The 18,865-nt window shown below is 40.7% G+C and overlaps 1 protein-coding gene across 1 annotated transcript; it reads right to left on the bottom strand.

Annotated features, from left to right (window-relative positions):
* Nucleotides 1-1,005: 1,005 nt before the first annotated feature.
* On the bottom strand, nt 1,006-18,767 carry cep104 (centrosomal protein 104). Its single transcript, XM_068751265.1, has 20 exons — nt 18,655-18,767; nt 17,878-18,051; nt 17,220-17,358; nt 16,343-16,405; nt 14,569-14,645; nt 13,928-14,096; nt 11,897-12,052; nt 11,559-11,774; nt 10,733-10,942; nt 10,002-10,169; nt 9,266-9,439; nt 7,298-7,474; nt 5,494-5,694; nt 4,792-4,876; nt 4,208-4,280; nt 3,827-3,935; nt 3,580-3,718; nt 2,767-2,834; nt 1,446-1,533; nt 1,006-1,136 (listed from the first exon to the last, which is right to left on the bottom strand). Exons 1-20 carry the CDS (start codon nt 18,765-18,767, stop codon nt 1,006-1,008), a joined length of 2,730 nt encoding a protein of 909 aa, XP_068607366.1.
* Between the last annotated feature and the right edge of the window lie 98 nt (nt 18,768-18,865).

Below are 18,865 nucleotides of genomic sequence, written 5' to 3'. Positions count from 1 at the left end.
ACCTCTGTAAATGCTAAATGCCGGGACATCTGACTCCTATAAGATGTGTAAACACTTGGAGAAAAGCACTCGATTTGGAACAAGACAAAAAATGTAGCTTTATTTCAACAAATAGCGATCTAATGCCAGAAAAATCGCTAAACAGAAAACACTGATTGCTACTCATAAATTAAATAGCCACCGTTATAACGGTCCTCAATACAGTAGCATATTAAATTCTGTGTGATTAAAATGTAATATCACCTACAGAATTGCTATGTTTATCAGTCTGACCGCTATGTCTGTCAAACAGACATAGAATTTCTTAGTTTTTAAAAGAATATATTAAATCTGTTTCAAGAATGTCCTTTCTGCCTTGAATGGTGCAGATATATTATCTACGATACTGTTATGATGCAATACAACTAGCTGGGGGGGGGGGGGGGGGAGTCAGCATCGGGCATATTTGTGCAGGTACCACATAACTTATACTGCACACAATACATTCACCTCCATTTTTTCTTTGTCATTTATTTTAGTTATGTAAATGTAGCAGGAGTCATCGGTCATTGTCGTCATCCTCTTAAAGAATACTGAGCTACCAGATATTTGAATGGTGCAGTTGTCCAAGGGACATTTATGAAACAGATTCATTCTGTGCAGACGTACATTCTAAACAGGCAGTCACTCCTTTTAGCTTCATTTAAATCCTGAGTTTTACGGGGAACTTCTTCGTCTACATTTTTGACATACTGACCCCCCCTTCCCTCGATTATTACCGCCATTAATCTTTGTACAGCTCCCCACCACAGAGGGACCAAATAGAGGTATCTTTCAGAAAATAACAGCTATCTCTTAACTCTCTTGCTGGGTGCAGTATTATGTAATGAGTCTCCTAAATGTCTATCATATTTCTAAAAGTGCTGATATGCAGCAACACGAGAACAAGAAATATGGGCATGTTTTTAGCTACTACAGGGTTGCATTGCTTTTGTTTCTGGGACCAATGGTCATTAAGAACCAGGTTCAGGGCTTCCCTGGTGTGTGACCTTTAGCCATGGGTACCAGTGCTGGGATCCGACTGCGTCTGCCCCTGGGCCTGGCTCTTGCCCCGACTGACCAAGCCTCCTTCAGCTCGGCTCCGTCAACAGCCCTGCCTGGAGACACACACACATACATACATACATACATGCATAAAAATCCTTGTAAAAATGTAAACTGAGAACCCCCCCACCCCCATTAGGACTCTTGAGATATGATGCGACTAACGTTTGAGGCAACCAATATCAACAAAATGAATATTCAAAACTGAAATCTTAATCTGTCACTATTTTTATGTGCCAGTATATTTCTGTGTTCTCAGGCAGGAACTAATAGTGGAAAAACGTGCAACAAGGAATTTCACCAACAAGCATGGGCACCTTGTATAGCGCTAGGTGGAAGCAGGGGGTGTATGAATGCTTTACCTTGTACTGGCCGAGTTCTCTGGGACGCCACAGTCCAGCGTGAGTTTTGTTTACAGCCCTCCCCGCCCATGAGGTGAGCCTTCCAGGCCTGCAATGGGGACAAAGTAGCTCAGTGAGTCCATTCCTCTTCCCAGGTACTTTCTCCATCAGGACAACCATGGGGTGACTGTAGGCCCAGTGAAGGCCCCAAACGTCGATCCTCCCTCTCACAAACACAGCGGCCTTTCATCAGGTCAGTGCTCAGAGCGCTAGCAGTGAGTGTGACTCGTGAGAGTCATTCTCTTCATTCATTTTTCATTCATTCATGCCATGGAAAGCTGCATGTTGGCAATACGATTTTTAAGAATTTTGTAAATTTGTATCATTTTATATTTGGGTATATCGCAGTATCGATGTTTTTCATTAGACGGCAACCCGACTCTGCTGGGAAATCCCTGCTAAGTTGTTCAGATACAATCAGTATAATCTTGTAATTTTTCTCTCTCAACAAATATTCCAAGTCTGGATGGATCTTGATGGAAAAAAAATCTGAAGATGGGTCTTGGGTTAGGGTTAGGGTTAATTTACATCCCTTCAAATTTTGAGAGTGATCCAGATACCTGCCAAGGTACAAAAAAAAAAATCTGGATTTTCCGATTACTTATAATGGGATATGTGATTTCCTTAATCTAAAAAAAATGAAACTATTGGGAAAAAGGCTTCCCCACCATCGAAGTCTTAAAGGCCAACAATAACAGTGTTTTAGCTCAACGCCTGCTTTCTTCTCAAGCCTGATTTTAGGTGTGTTCGAGTTTCTGTGTTCATATAAATCTTGGAAAAAATAAAGGCACCGTAACTGAGTTCATTAAAGAAAACCATACCAGAACCTAGAGTCCAGCCTTTTTTCATTCATTCATGCTTCTTGTCTTCAATCGTTTATCCAAAAAACGGCTTGTGGGTTATACTGGAGCCCATCCCAGCTGAGATTGAGCGAGAGGCGGGGTACACTGCGGATGAGTCGCCAGCTCATCGCAGGGCCACACATAGACAAATGTTAATTTCACCCAACAGTTTCTGAGGAGTTTACGGTCGCACACAGATGCATTGATCGACACACACGAGTAACCCTACATGCTCCCTTTAGCAGGAAAACAAAAAAACAATAGGCGTGACTGTTCAACTATAAAAGTCATGTTTCTATCCTCACACATAATACACTTACTCCAGGTCCTAACCCTTTTTGTTTGTTATGTCATATGTGCAATTCTCTTCTTTAAACTAGCCATTGATTTACAATAAATCAGTGCTACAGGGATGGGAGTGGCGCGGCACAGAATCTCACCCCGTCTCCAGGAACAAAATTGTTGTGACACAAAGGGCAGTGGTTGGAAACTTTACCCGAGGCAGGGGCTGAAAAGGAAACACAACACCTTTATTTAGTTGTTGAACAATTCCAGAGAAAAGTTCCCTGAAAATGCTTTGATAGAATTCAGCTTGGAGGTGTATGGAAACATTTGTGTAAACAATACCTGGTATAATTCAAGTTATTAAAAAAAGAAAGAAACAGAGGTAAGATAAGACAGAATTTTCCAGGAACACAATAGGTATCAATTCTGTACGGAGACGTATGGCTTGCGACAGATTAGCTTTGAGACGGTAAATACTGTTAACGGGGTTTGCTCGCAGAACTAATGAAAAACGAATGACTCGTGATTTTCTTATTTGAAGCGCTGGTGTTTACTGTTCAACAAAAGCTGTCATCGTGGCCACGGAGGTTCGATTAGCATGGTGCTTAGGTAGTCCATAAAAAGAGACGGACAACTCGGCTGCTGAACCAAGGCAAGAACCAGCTAGAAGTATCTCACTATAAGGTAGGCTCCATGGCTTTACCCAATCACCAAATGTTTGGAAAATACAGTAGAACCAGGACCTTCTCTCTTAAAGGTCTTTCATACAAACAAACCAACACACAGGTTTTAGTGGAATCTTCCTAAATGCTCAAGCCAATCACCTGATCTCAGTTCTAATTTCACCGCATTAATACTATATTGGGAATTCAAATAAAGTAATTCAAACAAAACCAGAAAGAGCAAGGTTTTAAACACACATTATTTTCAAAGATTATCCAATGCATGAAAGAGAGGGACTGACTCACGGTTGCAGGCTGAACCCTGACTATGCTGACTCAAGTCTTCGGAGGCTACAGCCTCTGAACAGCACAGGCATTGGCTGAACTTGGATCTGCTTTCGCATTCTTCCAGCAGATGCTCCGTGAGGCTTTCTATCTCGACTACCTGTGGGAAAAAACATGGAGACGGCAAAAACAACAACAACTAGACCTGTCCATCTTGCAGGAGAATCAAAAATATACCAACACAATTGAAAATGTAATAGTTGTCAACCTGTCTGCATTCATCGCAGCGTTTCAGCATAGGACAGTGTTTCCAGTAGTGAAGGTCCAATCCATCCTCAGTGAATGACTCGTCCTTTTTACCGCAGAATATACACAAGCTGAAAGAGCAGGCGAGGCAGCACATCAGACCAGATTGTTTAAAGGCATTGGTCTTTGCAAAGGTTCGAAGGATCTTAATTTGTCATATTCTTACACATTTGCACATGCAATAGTATGAAATCGGACCCTGGTCCCGGTTTCAGCCATAAGAAGTACAAATTCACATTGCCACATGACTCGCCAAAAAAGGTTATTGCCTTTGAGGGAGTTTTGAATTTCTGAAATGGACAAAAACTGTTGAAGGGTAACACAAGGGTTAAATGTCACTTACTTGTCCAGATAGTTGAGAGATTGTTGGACGTCGATGTTGGTTGTTAACTTCTCCCGGGGCTGTTTTGTGACAGCTGGAAAAGAGAAAGGCAGCTAGCTTGTTGCTTCTCATGAGTGAAGCCACCTTTCTGAGCATCGACTCAAAAGATCCAGAACTCCACAGATAAAATCTGTAAAGACCTTCCTGTTCTTAAACGTGGTGTAAAGTCTGAGTAAATTGACATCAGATTTGACGCTAAACTATTAAAAAACGATGCATTTCAATTAGATGAAGTCATATTCACATTTTAAGCGGCGACACGCTCAGATTTTGCTGCTGTTTGCAGTTAGGTAAATAAATAAAATGCTTTAAAACTTAATATCAACATTTCAAATTGACGGTGAATTCAGCTTTTCCATTCAAACATGAACATGCCACATTTGAAGGCTTCAATGGTTGTGCTCATTTCCCCCCCAAAGACATGATAAATGGCACATTGTTGGTTTTGTACCATAATGAAAAAGCAAAGTCAGACCTGCTGCTGTAGAATATCTTTGGTGATCTAAGGCGCTATATTATGCATCCTTCTATTAAAGCATGTGTACCTTTGCCAGATTTTTGGGACACTCTTTCAACTTTTGGAGCTTTTTTCTTGGGAATTTGTTGTTTGAGGCCTCCATTCGTTTTCTCCTTCAGACAGAGACAAAGAGGAGTAGATTAATAGAAATCACAAAGCCATCCAAAAACAGTTATTATTACAAAAAAGGAAGTGATTTTAGACGGAACACGAAGGCAGATACAGAACAGTGGTGGAACTATCTATGCAAAAGCATGCAATTTAGGTGCATTGATTACTCCAAATTGTCCGTCGTGTATGAGAATAAAACTCCACACGTGAAAGGAAATAAAGAAACTAGAATAATTAACTATCAAAGAACCAATGATATCAACGCAATTTCAAATTGTGGGCAGATTTTAATGGGACTATTGCTTTTAGGTGCAGTGACTTAATAGGTAACCTCCGTTGCCTCAATTCAAGTTTCTGAGTGATTTCTAGTTATTAAAATTGTACGGCTTTAAACTGAATGGAGCTGCAGTGAATTCATGCGGCAGCGTTGTTTTGACAACTACGGTACTCACATGATCAAACATTTCGGCAGCTGAACATTACTCACCAACATGTGTGTGTGTGTTATGTTATATATTATATATTATGTTTACAAAGAAGTGATTTCCATTATTTCTAATAATTTACCTTAAGGTGAAGACGATGAGTAGCAACAAGACAAAAATAAAAAAAGTCTTACTTGCGTATCCACCAGTTTTCCATCACTCTTGGCAAAGCCATCAAACAGGGTTTTGTAGAGGAAGTTTTTTCTTGTGGCGGTATCTTCGGGCGGAAGGTGGCTGAGAACAGCAGCTCCGTGTTGCTGGTACAAGGAGAGCATGATGTGGACTGCCTCCTCCCGAACCACTGGGCAACTGTGCTTGAAAGCCGCTGTACAAAACTGATGAAGGAAAACACGTGAACAGTAAACAAGACTTGTGACTGACCGTCAAAATATACATTATTACTGTATACAGTTTCATTTATACTGACCAACTAAATGATTAAAAAACAAAGCCGCTTTTTGTCATTAGCATGAAACCTATTTCAACCTCAGGTGCAAGATACCGCGGGAAAATCATATTATAATATCTTCTCCCTTTGATATGTCTTGTAATAGGACAAAAAGACAAGAAATGTCACCAGATACATGCAGTGTGTTATTCATGTACAGGGGGCAATCCTCTACTTTAACCCCCCCACACACAAAAAAACCCCAAAATCACAATTGTGTTTGCGCTTTTCAATTGCTCTACTTTTAGGTTTAGTTTTGCAAGAGACTCAAACATGGACTTGCATAAACAATGACTTTGGGAAAAAACTGTCTTCTTTCAAAAAAGTGACTGTATAGTTTCTAACAAATGTTAATGTTGTTAAATGTGTATTTAACCTGCTTCAGGTGCAACACGGGAAGCTTGAGATACTGTCATTTCTTGAATTTAGTAACAAGCGCCAAACAAAGGACTGAGATGATATATGTAGGTTTACGCATACATAAATACATACACGAGGTTGAATCATTATACAAACATTTTGCCCCTGTAAAATGGAGGGTATCATTATAAGCTTCCCAAAAATCACCATGTCCAATATTAAATGCTGATCCTTAATTATTGCCTATATAGTGCCTAAAATGTCCTCTCAAGAATTGACACTGAACTTTCTGTATTATCAACGAAATGAGCTGCTGCTCGCTGCTAATTCCCACAGACCCATATTACTTTTAAAACCATGGGAACCTTTGTCAACAGTCGCTAAATGCCTCAGCTATTACACCCCTAATGCTCTAGTGGCTGATAAAAGATTACAGTGCCAAAAGGTAACACGAATTTGTATCTGCTGCAGGATTGTATTTAAACGGATCTCGAGCTGATTAACACCTTCTTATTTCACATGGATTATATGAACCACATTATTTTTGCAAACCCTTCCTCAATGGAACCGACGCTCTGTTTCAAACTATTGTGTGTTTTTCACATCCAACTGTTTGATGTGACATCCAGGAGAAAAGGTCATCCAAAGAGAGAGCTTGGGCCCCCCGTCACATCTCAATCAAGACATCGGAAGTTTCCCAGGCAAACATGGGAGGCAGCCAGTACAAAGGGACAGTCGCTGAGCAAGCGTGCACTAACACGCGAACGCAGGCCTACCTGTGGGGCTTCTCCTGCAGGGGGTGGAGCAACTGAGAACCTAACAATTTGCTCTCACTGATAAAAGCTGTGTACAGTTAGCAAAAGGGATAAGTGGTGGGGGATGGGTGGAGGGGGTTTGTCAATAAACTAGAGCGGGGAGGATGGGATTGTTTCTTGTCCTGTCAAACTTGGTCAGCAGCTGGACGATATGCAGAACCAGAATCAGAATAACAACAGAATGGACTCCAAGTTTATAGAATTAGCTGAGCGTCCAGCATTTGTTTTTGTTTTTAATCAAGAAAGGAATTGGAAGATGTTGAGGTCTGACTCCCAAAATAAAGTATGGATGTATGTTTATTTTAAGTCCTTTACCATAATGACATTCTCCAGGGTGAAACCACAGTTCTCTGTACCCAGTTCAGCAAGTAGCTTCTTGAGCATCTCAACCCGACTCTGAGCCAAACGACTGGGGAAGTTGGATGTGAAGGGTTTCACAAGATCACCAGGGATGATCTGCAGGGACCGCACGTCCTTCAAAACAGCAATTTCCTAACAAGGACACATGAGAATGAGACAAGGATCAAAATTTGAAATTGTAAAATGCAAAAGCGATGCCATTGTTGCATTTAACAATTCCACCATCAAAATAAGTAATGCTGTGGGCTATTAATAAAACATATCTGTGTAATTCTACTCACTCTGATTTGCCTCTATGAGAGACAAGTCGTGACAGAGAATAGAAGTGTGCAACGAAAGGTAAAACAGAAGACGGCTCCTGGAAAAACATCTCTCAGATGTTTGCCATTTCAGCCTCATCAGGTGAGTGGAATGTATGACGGAAAAACAGGGCGCACACGCACACACACACACACACACACACACACACACACACTCACACACACACACACTCACACAAAGAGGCATTCAGCCACTGGTCTTACAGAGTTCTGATGGGTGATGATATCAGGGGTATCCTCCCTTTCATACTCAACACCCACACCCATGCATGAGCACAGTTTCCACTTAATGCACATTATGCATATCCCCACACAAACATATCCTTCTCTTACATGCTGCATGTCATCACTCAGTCATCGAGTAAGGTCACTCACACTACAGTCCGTGGCCATCCTCCAGCACAGTGAGAAGAAAAAAATCAATCTTTTTTTGGTAGAAACACAAGCTGGGGCTTTTAGGAAGGCTGGAGCAAAGCATGACAACAGCTCAGACGCCTCCTAGTTTACAACCTTGCATGTCAAGCCCTGTAGCAGGCAGGAAGCGAGGCCCATGAAATCAAGCTCATGTAAGGAAAACTAACTCAAGACAGTTTGAGTTATTTTTTGAAATCTATAAAATAACATCTACACAATAGGATCTGTGCACTCTATGTTAAAAATAGACTGCACGCATATGCAAACGTGGAACAAGTTTTTTTTTTCTATTTTCATATAACTGTTCTTTAAAAAAAAGTATTGTATAGTAGTGGTGGTCATGAAGAAAATCAAACTAAACAAAACAATCAACAAAACCTACAGCCTAAGATGATACTTGGCGCTGAAACAGGTTCAGCATCTTAATTGTGGCAAAAAGTAAACTTGCAGGAAAAAAATAAATAAAAACAGGTGGGGAATTTGCACTGGGCAGTGCAAATATACGCAGTGTTTGCACAGTCATAGTAAAGAAAATTATGTGGGGCTTGGAAAATCTGGGAAAATGAGCAAAAACCGGGGCACTCTGCATATAGCTGAGCTGAAAATAACTGGCGCTCAATGAGTTAATAGGACTAGGAGACCTGTGATTAGCATTCTGTTGAGTATCTCTGCTCTTACATGAACAAGATTAACACATACAGATCTAAACATATACCACAGCCTGGTCCCCAGGCTGTGGGAAACCTCAATGACGAGTGTGGAGTGGCAACCAGTCATTAGCAGAATGCAAGCTGTTTGTGGGAAAAGTTGTCCATCTTTTAAGAAAAAATGAAGTTTTGATTTCCCTCATATGTAGTTGTTACTGCATTTTCACAAACTGAACCAAAATAAAGTAGGAGTAGGTGAAATAAACTACCTCTGCCTATTTCTCACCCCTTCATTTAGGCCTCCGTTGTAAATGGTTTCAAGCAGAAATGAAGTCAATAAAAGGGAGTGAACAAGCTGTAAAGAGAATGTCTGTATTCCTGCTCAATTTCGAACCTCAGTTTTATGAGGAGCGATGAGGATTATGAACTCCAGGCTCCTTATCGTTTCACTCAGTGTTACCTGACAAGATGTACAGGATAGATGAAAACCAACTAGTGCTACTGGTGCCAGATAAGCACATCATTCAAGTGTGTTAGAATACCAGTATGAAGTTAGTGGCCAAGGTCCGGAGATGGGTTGTTGTCTCTCCGGTCCTGGCCAGCAGGTTGGGCCAGGTCTGCTCCAAGCAGTGGGTCATCTCAGTCCGGCCCATCGCTTGACCAGGGATCAGTTGGCTCAGCAGAAAATGAAGCAGTTTCAAGGAGGAGTGGAAAACCTTGGATAAAGTGAGTGGATATTAAACTCCAAATTTGTAAAGATGTACAAGAACATCTAGCATGAGAGATTAGCAACCAGTAGCTGTAAATGTTATTTTAATTTTATTCTGCTTAAAATCAGAAATATTTACCAGGTCATGGAAAGTAAGGATATTAAAAATGTGTTTAAAAAGAAATTGGGAAACCATTACCAGTGCATCACCAGTGTTCCTGGAGTTTTGCACAGATTATTTACGTGCGACTGGAAACACATAAAAACCTAATGAAGTAATGTTAAGCAGCATAGCCCGCTGATTCCCCAGTATTTAACAAGTACGAAAACAAAGCATATTTGCAGCTCAGTAAATTAACCATTAAACATCTTAATGGGACACTACAATCCTTGTAGCTAGGGAACCAGCTCTGGTTACAGAGCATGTCAGAAGACTTTGACTGTTACCTAGTTGACCCATTCATGGCACCATGAAATGGCAGCTTTGCCGGCAGCAGTTCCTGCTCAGTGAACTTGGGCATTAACATCATCTATACCCAAAAGTGTTTCTTTAGAAGGAAATGACTCACAGATGACACTTTCTCCAGGAGAGTCTTCTTAACCAGGAAGACCGCAGCTCTTATCATGTTTCTCAGCTCCTCCTTGGGGGTGGTAGGTGATACCTCCAAAAGCTTCTTGTGTAGAGCCAGGAGGGCACCTTCTCTGTTTGACCAGGTTTTTGAATACAAATCAGATATCTGGAAAAGAAGAGCACAAAAGACAGGCCAAAAGGTGGGAATGATACAAATACAAATAACACAAATATCAGTTACTGTCGAGGGGGTATTACAGTAGATGTGGATATCGATTTTCGTGGATGCGCTGAAAAGTAAATGGTTCATATTCTATGTTACAAAAGCCACATATCTGACAATACTTAAAAAGTTACAATATTTTGGAAAGCAGCCCTTTAAGTTGTTCTAATCAATAATTCTTATATCATCAATGTACCAAATAACATATGTCAAATATTTGGCAATAACACAAGTCACTCTTAAAACAAACTTGTACAAGTAACCCAGAAATCAATGATACATCCCATTGAAGGATTCATTCATATGTTTTGTCGCACCACATGGGGTTATCTGCTGGTAAATACACAGTACAGTACACACAAATACAGTACTGTCTCAAAACACAGTATACCCTTAAGAGATGTCGACATGCTTTGTTTTGGGAGTACGTACATATGCAGAAATATAAACCGTAAAGAAAGAAAAGCCCATCACTGTCTGAGCTAGCCATGCTGTTCCATTTTTACCAGGCTTTCTCCATAGACATCTATTGCAAGACCAGCCTCTCTTTTGACGCTCTCTGTCAGAGGCTCTTCATTCACTTCAGGGCTGTCTGAAGTCCTTTGGGCCTCATGTTGGGGGACGTGTTGTTCTGCAGGGCTGTGGAGAGTCTCAAAAGGCCTGTTCGTCCTCTGAAGGACAGGCAGCAGCGTCTCATTGTAAGACGCACTGGTAACCTATCAGAACAAGACAATATCAGCACACAAAGTAATATTCTTCTTTGATATTGTGCTTGATTCGAATGCACAAAGAAAACAATACACTTTCAAACTTGAAAAATGCATCACACACTACTCTGCTGTGTTTACACACAACACTACTGAATCCTCCTCAATTAAAACCCCAAATTACATCCAGCCAGCACTGTCTACATGACCCAAAAAGCCAACGCGCTGCCTTTACAAGGCTCGACGCTCTGCCTCAAGGCCAGGTTGGCAGCTAAAGGAGTCAGTCAACTGTTGCATGCTTTTAATTAAATAGTGAAACCCAAACCTGCAGTCGGGCTGATCTCTGTATTTGTTGAGTCATTACCCGGGTCACAATCTCTCAATGTGCTCCGTGTTCCAACATGACAGAGGCTGGAGCCATAGGATGCTATACTGAACGAGCTTCAGGCTAAGTTATCGGCCTCTGGATCAAAGCACAGGGTTTGTCATTGTTGACCATCCATTGGGATCAATAAATGAGGGCTGAGAAAGCTATTACTCTTTGTGTGCCATTAGGTGTTGGGCATGCTTAATACCGTGAAAAGATGTTATCATGATTTGACACTTTTGACATAAACCCACTTACATCCATCTGGGGGCCTGCCGGGGTGCACGCTGGGTGGCCGTTTAATTTGGGGGCAAGAATTCCTCTGTCTGACCGTGGGCTCTGTCGAGTATCTGTTTTTTTCTCATTCTTGAGTGTGTCTGTGGACATAAGATGCCTGGTGGGGACTGAAAGGTGACCTGAGAGCTGCAGGGAGGAGGGAACCTGGGCTGGGGGGGGGTCTGCTGCTTCTGTGATCTGGTGACATGGTGGAATCACACGATTCAATTCACAAATGAAGTTAACTTTGAATTATTGATATTTATGTCTCGTTAAACACAAAACAGGTGAAAAATCAGCCTCAGTATTTGATGACTGACCATTGTAACGTCCAGCAGGTTGTGGACCTTCAGCTGCTGGTAGACGCTCCTCCTATACTCCTCCATCAGCGTCTTCTTCTCCATGGCAAGGTTATAGTCTTCCTTTTCGATGGCACATTTCTTCTCCATATCATATCGAGCTAAACGCTCTCCTACCTAAAGGATTCATGGATAAAGAGGAGACAGACCTGCAGTGACAGTCAGACTAACGCTGCATGTTTGGATTGAAGCTGTATTCATATCGTATTCGACCTGGTCATATCACAGATTCATTGAATACTACTGAACGTGTAGTATTTTTGCTTGTTAGTTAAATAAATGCAGGTCAAAACTAACAAGAAATATCCTGTGAACATAAGTGGAGCTGTTTTAGGCGATTTACTTTGATTATACACGACTCCTAATGCCAGTCAAAAATAATAAATCCCTGGTGCCACATGACAGAAGATGTACCATTTGTGTTACAAGCTGGGAATCTCACCACATCTTCCAAAGTGTTTATTTATTTATTTACAAGTAAATTCCATTAAAATAAATAAAAACTTGGTGCCAAGCATAGAAGCATTGGCTTCAAAAACTCTCTTTGGCTCAAACTAAGACTCACGCACACACGTAAAGATTTAAGATCCTTTATTATCTTCTATTCGTTTTTTTTTATCCTTTATTTAGGGCCGTTAGCATCTTGCTTTTTTGCCCCTCAGCAAAACACCAAGCAGGTATAAATGCACCAAAGGCCAAAACTCAGCTTCTGTCTGGTGTTTTAACATGTAACTTAACAACAGAAACCACGCTCGGACATCCTGACATCTCAATGACAAAGGATTTTCAGCACGACTAACCCTTGGCAACAAACCGTGTCTGTGATGCTAAGATGCCACGCCAACAAGATTCTATTATCTATGTGTGTCATCTGGCTGCAGAAAGGTTCGCGGCTGGGTGTGGGACAGACACTACAGGAGGGTGATCGGCACAGCTGTTGTGCCACCGCCTATGAAGAATTCATGGTTGCCATGGTAACGCAGTATACAAAGGAGTTCTGTAACAGGAATCTGAACAATGTTTAACCACTACTGTTACAAACAGCGGTGAAATTACACTGCAGAAGCGCAAATAGAAAAAAACAAAATTCTTGACAGCGAACAATCACCAAATAAATGATCACGTTTTTAGCAGCAGTGTGTGAATGACAGTATTTTTTCACTGTCACACATTGGTTGCTGCTTTTATAATTGTAACTTACTATGTACATCCAACTTGCTGATCTGCACGACTTCTTGCAATCAAACTATGTAAATAATCCACATAAATGTGAGTTCATTGCTGCCTTCATGCAGGATATTAACCAATTAACCAACAGATACTAGCCTATGTATGACATATATACTATACTGTGTATTCTAAGTAGTAGGTCATTTGAAAGTATGAGGCTGGAGCAGTGAAACTGGGGAGAAATGTGGTCATTGTTTACAGAGCAAAGATGTGTCTAAAGCAAATAGAGAAAACAGAGCTTCAGTGAGCGGACTTTCCCAGAACGTTCCCTCCAGTAATAGTAGCAACGCCTTTCTGTTACAACACTTCCATAAACGCTAGCGTTATCTATTTACATTCTTTACGTATGCAAGTATGACCAATTAAATGCACAATGTACGGTCGATCCTCATTGCGTATTATTATTGTCTGTAGGAAGTATTTTCGTTTGGACAGGAGAAGGTAATATAAATGTTACATATTTTGTAGCAAGAAAACCTATTTATCTAAACAAATGTTAAAAACTCAATCTACCCAAATAAAATAAATAAAATGCGGCACAGAAATTCAAAATATTTCCCATTCCGATACTTTGGAGTAGAAAGAATGTAAAAACTGTGCGCTAGTACATTACTTCAGTAAATGTATCCCCCCCCCCCCCCACACACTTTTTGTGAAATGTGCTTTATACATCCTGGTATTTGTAGCATAGACTGCTGGACCATGTGAGTTCAATGTTTGTGGTGCTCTAGGGTTCCACTTTGCCTAACAACACTTCACTACCTTTTGCAGATCTGCGATGGCCTGCTTCATGTTCTTGGCGTGCCCATACTGCTCCTGCCGTACCATATCTTGCTTTCTTTGGTCAAGCAGATGGATGATATGGGCAACTTCAGGATCCTGGTACATGTCAAAGGCCAGGTCATCCAAAGGTGAGATGGACTCGCATTTACTGGGTGCAAAGCATGACACGAAAACAACATTTGAAGCACTGAAACATTTCATCACACAGAAGAAAACTGCTCTGTCAGGCGTGAGCTAGTTCAACATGTTGACAGACCCACATGCAGTTTTTGAAATTCATTTGAGATAATGCCACTGCAAAATATGTAACATCACTAGTTAAAAGTGCTCTATATTGTGTAATTCCTGATCAAAGGGAAGAAATACTGTCCACCCCCCCCCCCCCCCTCTATGACAGAGACCTTGAGGTGGAACGACCCTTGGGGGTTGACATATGAAAAAAGAAGGCGAAAAAAAAGTGTTTCAAAATGTGTTTTCCTCTTTGGATGGTCCGCCACCTGCATCGTCTTCACATGCTAGTGAACTTGAATGCCTTATTGGTTTGCTTCCAGACTAAATGGCCTTGTTGAACAGTTATTGTCACAAGACAAAGAAACCAGGGTTCAATGGCCTGGCCTCACCCCATGAAGGTCGTGTCCAAGGCAGCTTCCAGCTGGGTACCGTTGAGGTATTGTTCGATCAGCTGCTCTCCGCTTGGCTGGGGGGAAACAGATGTTACACAAGGCTTGCTTTACTCGTTTTCTCATCCTATTGGTTTTAATATGCCATTTCCAAATGTGACAATCAGCCAGGATGATGTCATCAAAAAACTTCTTTAATATTATATGGTGGTAGCAAAAGTACGCTCCCTGTCAAACACCAACCCAATCATTAATCAACAGGGTCAATTTAACACGATATAAGGACTCTAATTCACTGTGCCTTGTGCCTTGGGCCCATGAACAATGGTTCTAAAATGCCTTATGGGATCGGTGCAGCCAGATTAAAAATAACAACCGTAATCCTAGTTGTAGTTAGAAATATGGATAGTTTTGTTTCCAAGGTGTCTGTTCCTGAGATATAAGCCACAGCCTTAGAGGCAAGTGGAATCTAATCTAATCACCCGTGGGTGTCCGACAATGATAAATCGAAATTTCTGCTAGCTAAATTGATAACCTGAACCTTAACAGCGTTATTTAAGAAGTGGTCATGAGTAAGCAGAGAACGGCAAAATGTATTGACCAAATTTATAGAATGACTAATGAGGCAATGAAGGCAGTTTCATTGTGACGACAGAAAAACCAAATCTTTTTATTTATAATTCACTGCTACATTATTCAGTGTTGTGGCCATGGTAAACAAAACTCCATTCACCTCTATTGCAATGGAGTCAAAGCAAAAACGTAAAAAAAATCTCAAAACGTGTAGAGAAAAATGTAAACCGAAACTGGCTCCAGCAACTTTTTCCGCTTTGCAGGTGCAAAAGCAGAAAAAGCGGTGGAAAATGAATGAATGAATGAATGAATGAATGAATGAATATCTGTAGCACAGGCTATCCCTCAAGAGAAGGGAGATGGTCCATGTTTCTCCCGAGTTTGGATGATGCAGCACTTAAAGGTAGCGCATATTTAAATCAGCTTTCCACCATGTATCCATACCATGATCTCCCTCTACAGGACAAAGACGGCTTCCACTTATAGACCAGGCATCAGAGAACAAGATCTGTCTACCCTCGAGGCAAGAGCTTCGCAGTGGTGGAGGTGCTCACTTGGGATTAGTGGAGCAACAATACACAGCCTGTTCACTGGAATCTATGAGTGTGTGACGCGTCTTTCCATGTCTCTCTGTGTGCATTTTAAGGTGCTCTCTCTCTCTCTCTCCTCCATGATCTGTCTGTCTACAGGACTATCTGATTACACTGGCTAACTAAAGGCCTTCTGTGTGATTACATACTGCCCTCCCTTTGTGTATCACTACATTCCTGAAACATATACACATGGCCTCCATTCAGGTAAATGTGTGAAGAAGCGCTTTTACTGTATTTTTAACAGCATTATGTATTATAGCTGTACAATATAACAAATCATTCCTGTGTAATTATCATCCATATTCATGGATAATATACGGATTTTAAGATTTTCAGCATACTGTCAGAGCAAGTGCACAGGATTTGCATTTTATGCACAAGTAGGTCAATGTTAGCAGGTGTGTAATTCTGAAAAACATGTAAGAAAATCTGTGACCTGTTGAACAAATCGAGACCTCAAAATAATATAGCATGTGGATGTCACAGGATGAACGCGGAACTACTGATAACGGAACGTGTCACTAAAATCCCAGCACAACAGCAGCCCCTACTGCTGCGCAGATGCAAGTTCAGTAATGGTTGATGGATGGAGGAAAGCTCTCACTTACGACCGTGTCTAAAGCGCTGCCATCCAAAGAATCCCCCAGAACGTTAATGGCAACCACAGCAACCTGAAAGTGTAAGCAGAAGTTGAAATGTCTCATAACACCATGTTGTCGCAACAACTTTTCTTTTAAATCAAACGTTGAGTCGAGGAACACAGACCCATGTACAGAGGTTGAACACCTACCCGCCCACGCTATCCTGTTTCAAGTCACTTATCTTCAGCTAGCCGATCCATTAAAGGCAAAATTATCAAAAAAAAAAAAAAAACAATGATTGAAAAGCAAAAAAAGTTTCATCAATTGTGGATTTGGAGATTCATTAAAAATATAGTCAGAATTAACTTTTTCCACTGTACAATAAAGTCTCATGAATATCCAAAGTATTAATATCAGATCAATGAGTTCCATTCTGTGACATGTTCCCGTTTGCTATCACAAGTAAGCATGCTGTAGCTGTAGCGTATGCTACAGTCACCGTTTTGTTGTTTATAAATAATGTTTTACGAAACAGATTCTTATTAATCTCCTGCTGAAAAAGGACCTTCACAAATACCACAATTATTCCGTTTTAAAATTAATTAAAAGTGGCCGTTTTAGGTTATTTACCCCACTGTAATTGTTTTGTCAGTGGATTTAGAAACTTAAACCATGAACATAAACAAATGTCACATCATGGCTTTTTTTCTTGGATTTCTTGTCAGTAGAAAACATATAAGTTTCAGCACCCTCATCATTTAAGTAAATAATTGTGCAGAATTTATTCAAGGGGTCGAAAGCCTCAAAATTATTTACGTTTAATTTGAGTTATTTGTGTAACTGTGTACGAGTTCAAGACAGACAAATACTGTTGTTGGTGCATCTCTACCATCTAACAGAGTACCTGATTGTGATGATTGTACTGGTTAACATGGTTACTGTAGAAGGTGATTTTCAGGTAAGTTCCAATAGCATCCACATTGATGGACTTCAGCTCCCGAGCTTTGAACCCAGTCTTCTTATTGTCCCACAAAGGCACGTATCTATGGCAAGAGTACAGTGTTGCTTTTCAATTCATACTACATTTTTTAGTAGCATTGCATAGCTTAGCATATTAGGACCAATTCAAGTTGTGAACCAATCGCCTGGGAAAGGGTGATGGCAAACACATTTCTGTTATGCTATAATACATGTATTATTTATTCCATGACACTTTGTTCCCAGAAATCCTGAGACTTCGGGCCAGAACCTATGTCAGAATCCACTACTGTATCTGATAGCTATATAAAATATATTATATTTTGCAGACAATATGCTGAATGCAGTGATTTTCTAAATGTGTGTTCTTTGTATGAGCAATTAGATTAATTAATCAATGGAACGAAGCGCAGTGTCAGCAGCTCATCGTCACCATGTGTCTGCAGGAATCTTTGCCCCAAAAAGCCAGCAGACAGAATTGTACAATACTTCGACTTGAACAACACAAACCAGTATTTGCTTTAGTGCATACGCAAACTATACAAAATGGTGCAAAATGAACCTCGCTGAGCCTGCAGTCTTACCCAAGTCGGTGAAAGTGCCCAGGGAACGCCGACGGGCTGCTTTCATGAAAGGTATCTCCGATATGGAACTCCACCTTGCTTGGTATCAGGTACTGGTGTGCCAGCAGCTGTAGCTTCATCACCCTACTTCTCTCTACCAGCTGGAGAGTAATGTGCTGTGGGTATGCACAGAACCTGCAGGAAAGAAATGTATTCACACAAAGTTGACTTTTGTTAAGGTAAGCATCCTTTTCACTCTTGAGACTTACACATTCTTTTGCAAGGTCCCTGGAGTGATATGTGCATGAGAGTGTGTATATATATATATATATATAGAGCGAGAGAGAGAGAGAGAGCGAGAGCTCGATGGCCTGCTTCAAAACAGCCCTGAAAAATCACCTTTCAGGAGGCCAGAAACAGAGATAGTCATCACGACTCTCTCCGGATCAATCCCCCCCTTTTTTCTCCACCTACGTTGTACATATTATGTGTCTTTTTTATTTATTGTTATTTTGCATCAATTGAGTAGTTTATTTTGATTTTATTTTTATTGTTACATGTCGCTGAATGATGTACGAAGGACTTTCAACGGAAACAAGACCGCAAGGGCTTTTTTGAAATGCTCCTCTTAGACAGGGTGTTTCACTGTACTTGTACTGTAATAAATACTATTGTTTGACTGTACTTGTACTCTAACATTCCATCTAATAAATATATTCTTAATTAGCATCAGAGAGAGAGAGAGAGAGCTAGGAATTGAAGTGATACGTCTGACAGTAAAATGCTGTGTTAATGTACCTGCTGGATCTCCACCCATTGACTGTGGGTGCATGGACCATAAGCTCATTGGCACTATAGTTCTCCTCATGGCTTGAACAGTTGATGACTGTGAATCTTATCTTTCTGGGCATCCCTCTGATCGACGCTGACAAAACAAAAACAAGAACATTCTGATATTTAAATTCTGATATTTGAAAATGCCACAAGCAGAGAGCATAGTGTAGTGAGG

This window comes from Brachionichthys hirsutus, chromosome 2 (genome assembly GCF_040956055.1).
Source record: "Brachionichthys hirsutus isolate HB-005 chromosome 2, CSIRO-AGI_Bhir_v1, whole genome shotgun sequence".
Classification (NCBI taxonomy): Eukaryota; Metazoa; Chordata; class Actinopteri; order Lophiiformes; family Brachionichthyidae; genus Brachionichthys; species Brachionichthys hirsutus.
The sequence above is the reverse complement of the archived record's forward strand: the minus strand, read 5'-3'. Positions and strand labels throughout refer to the sequence as shown.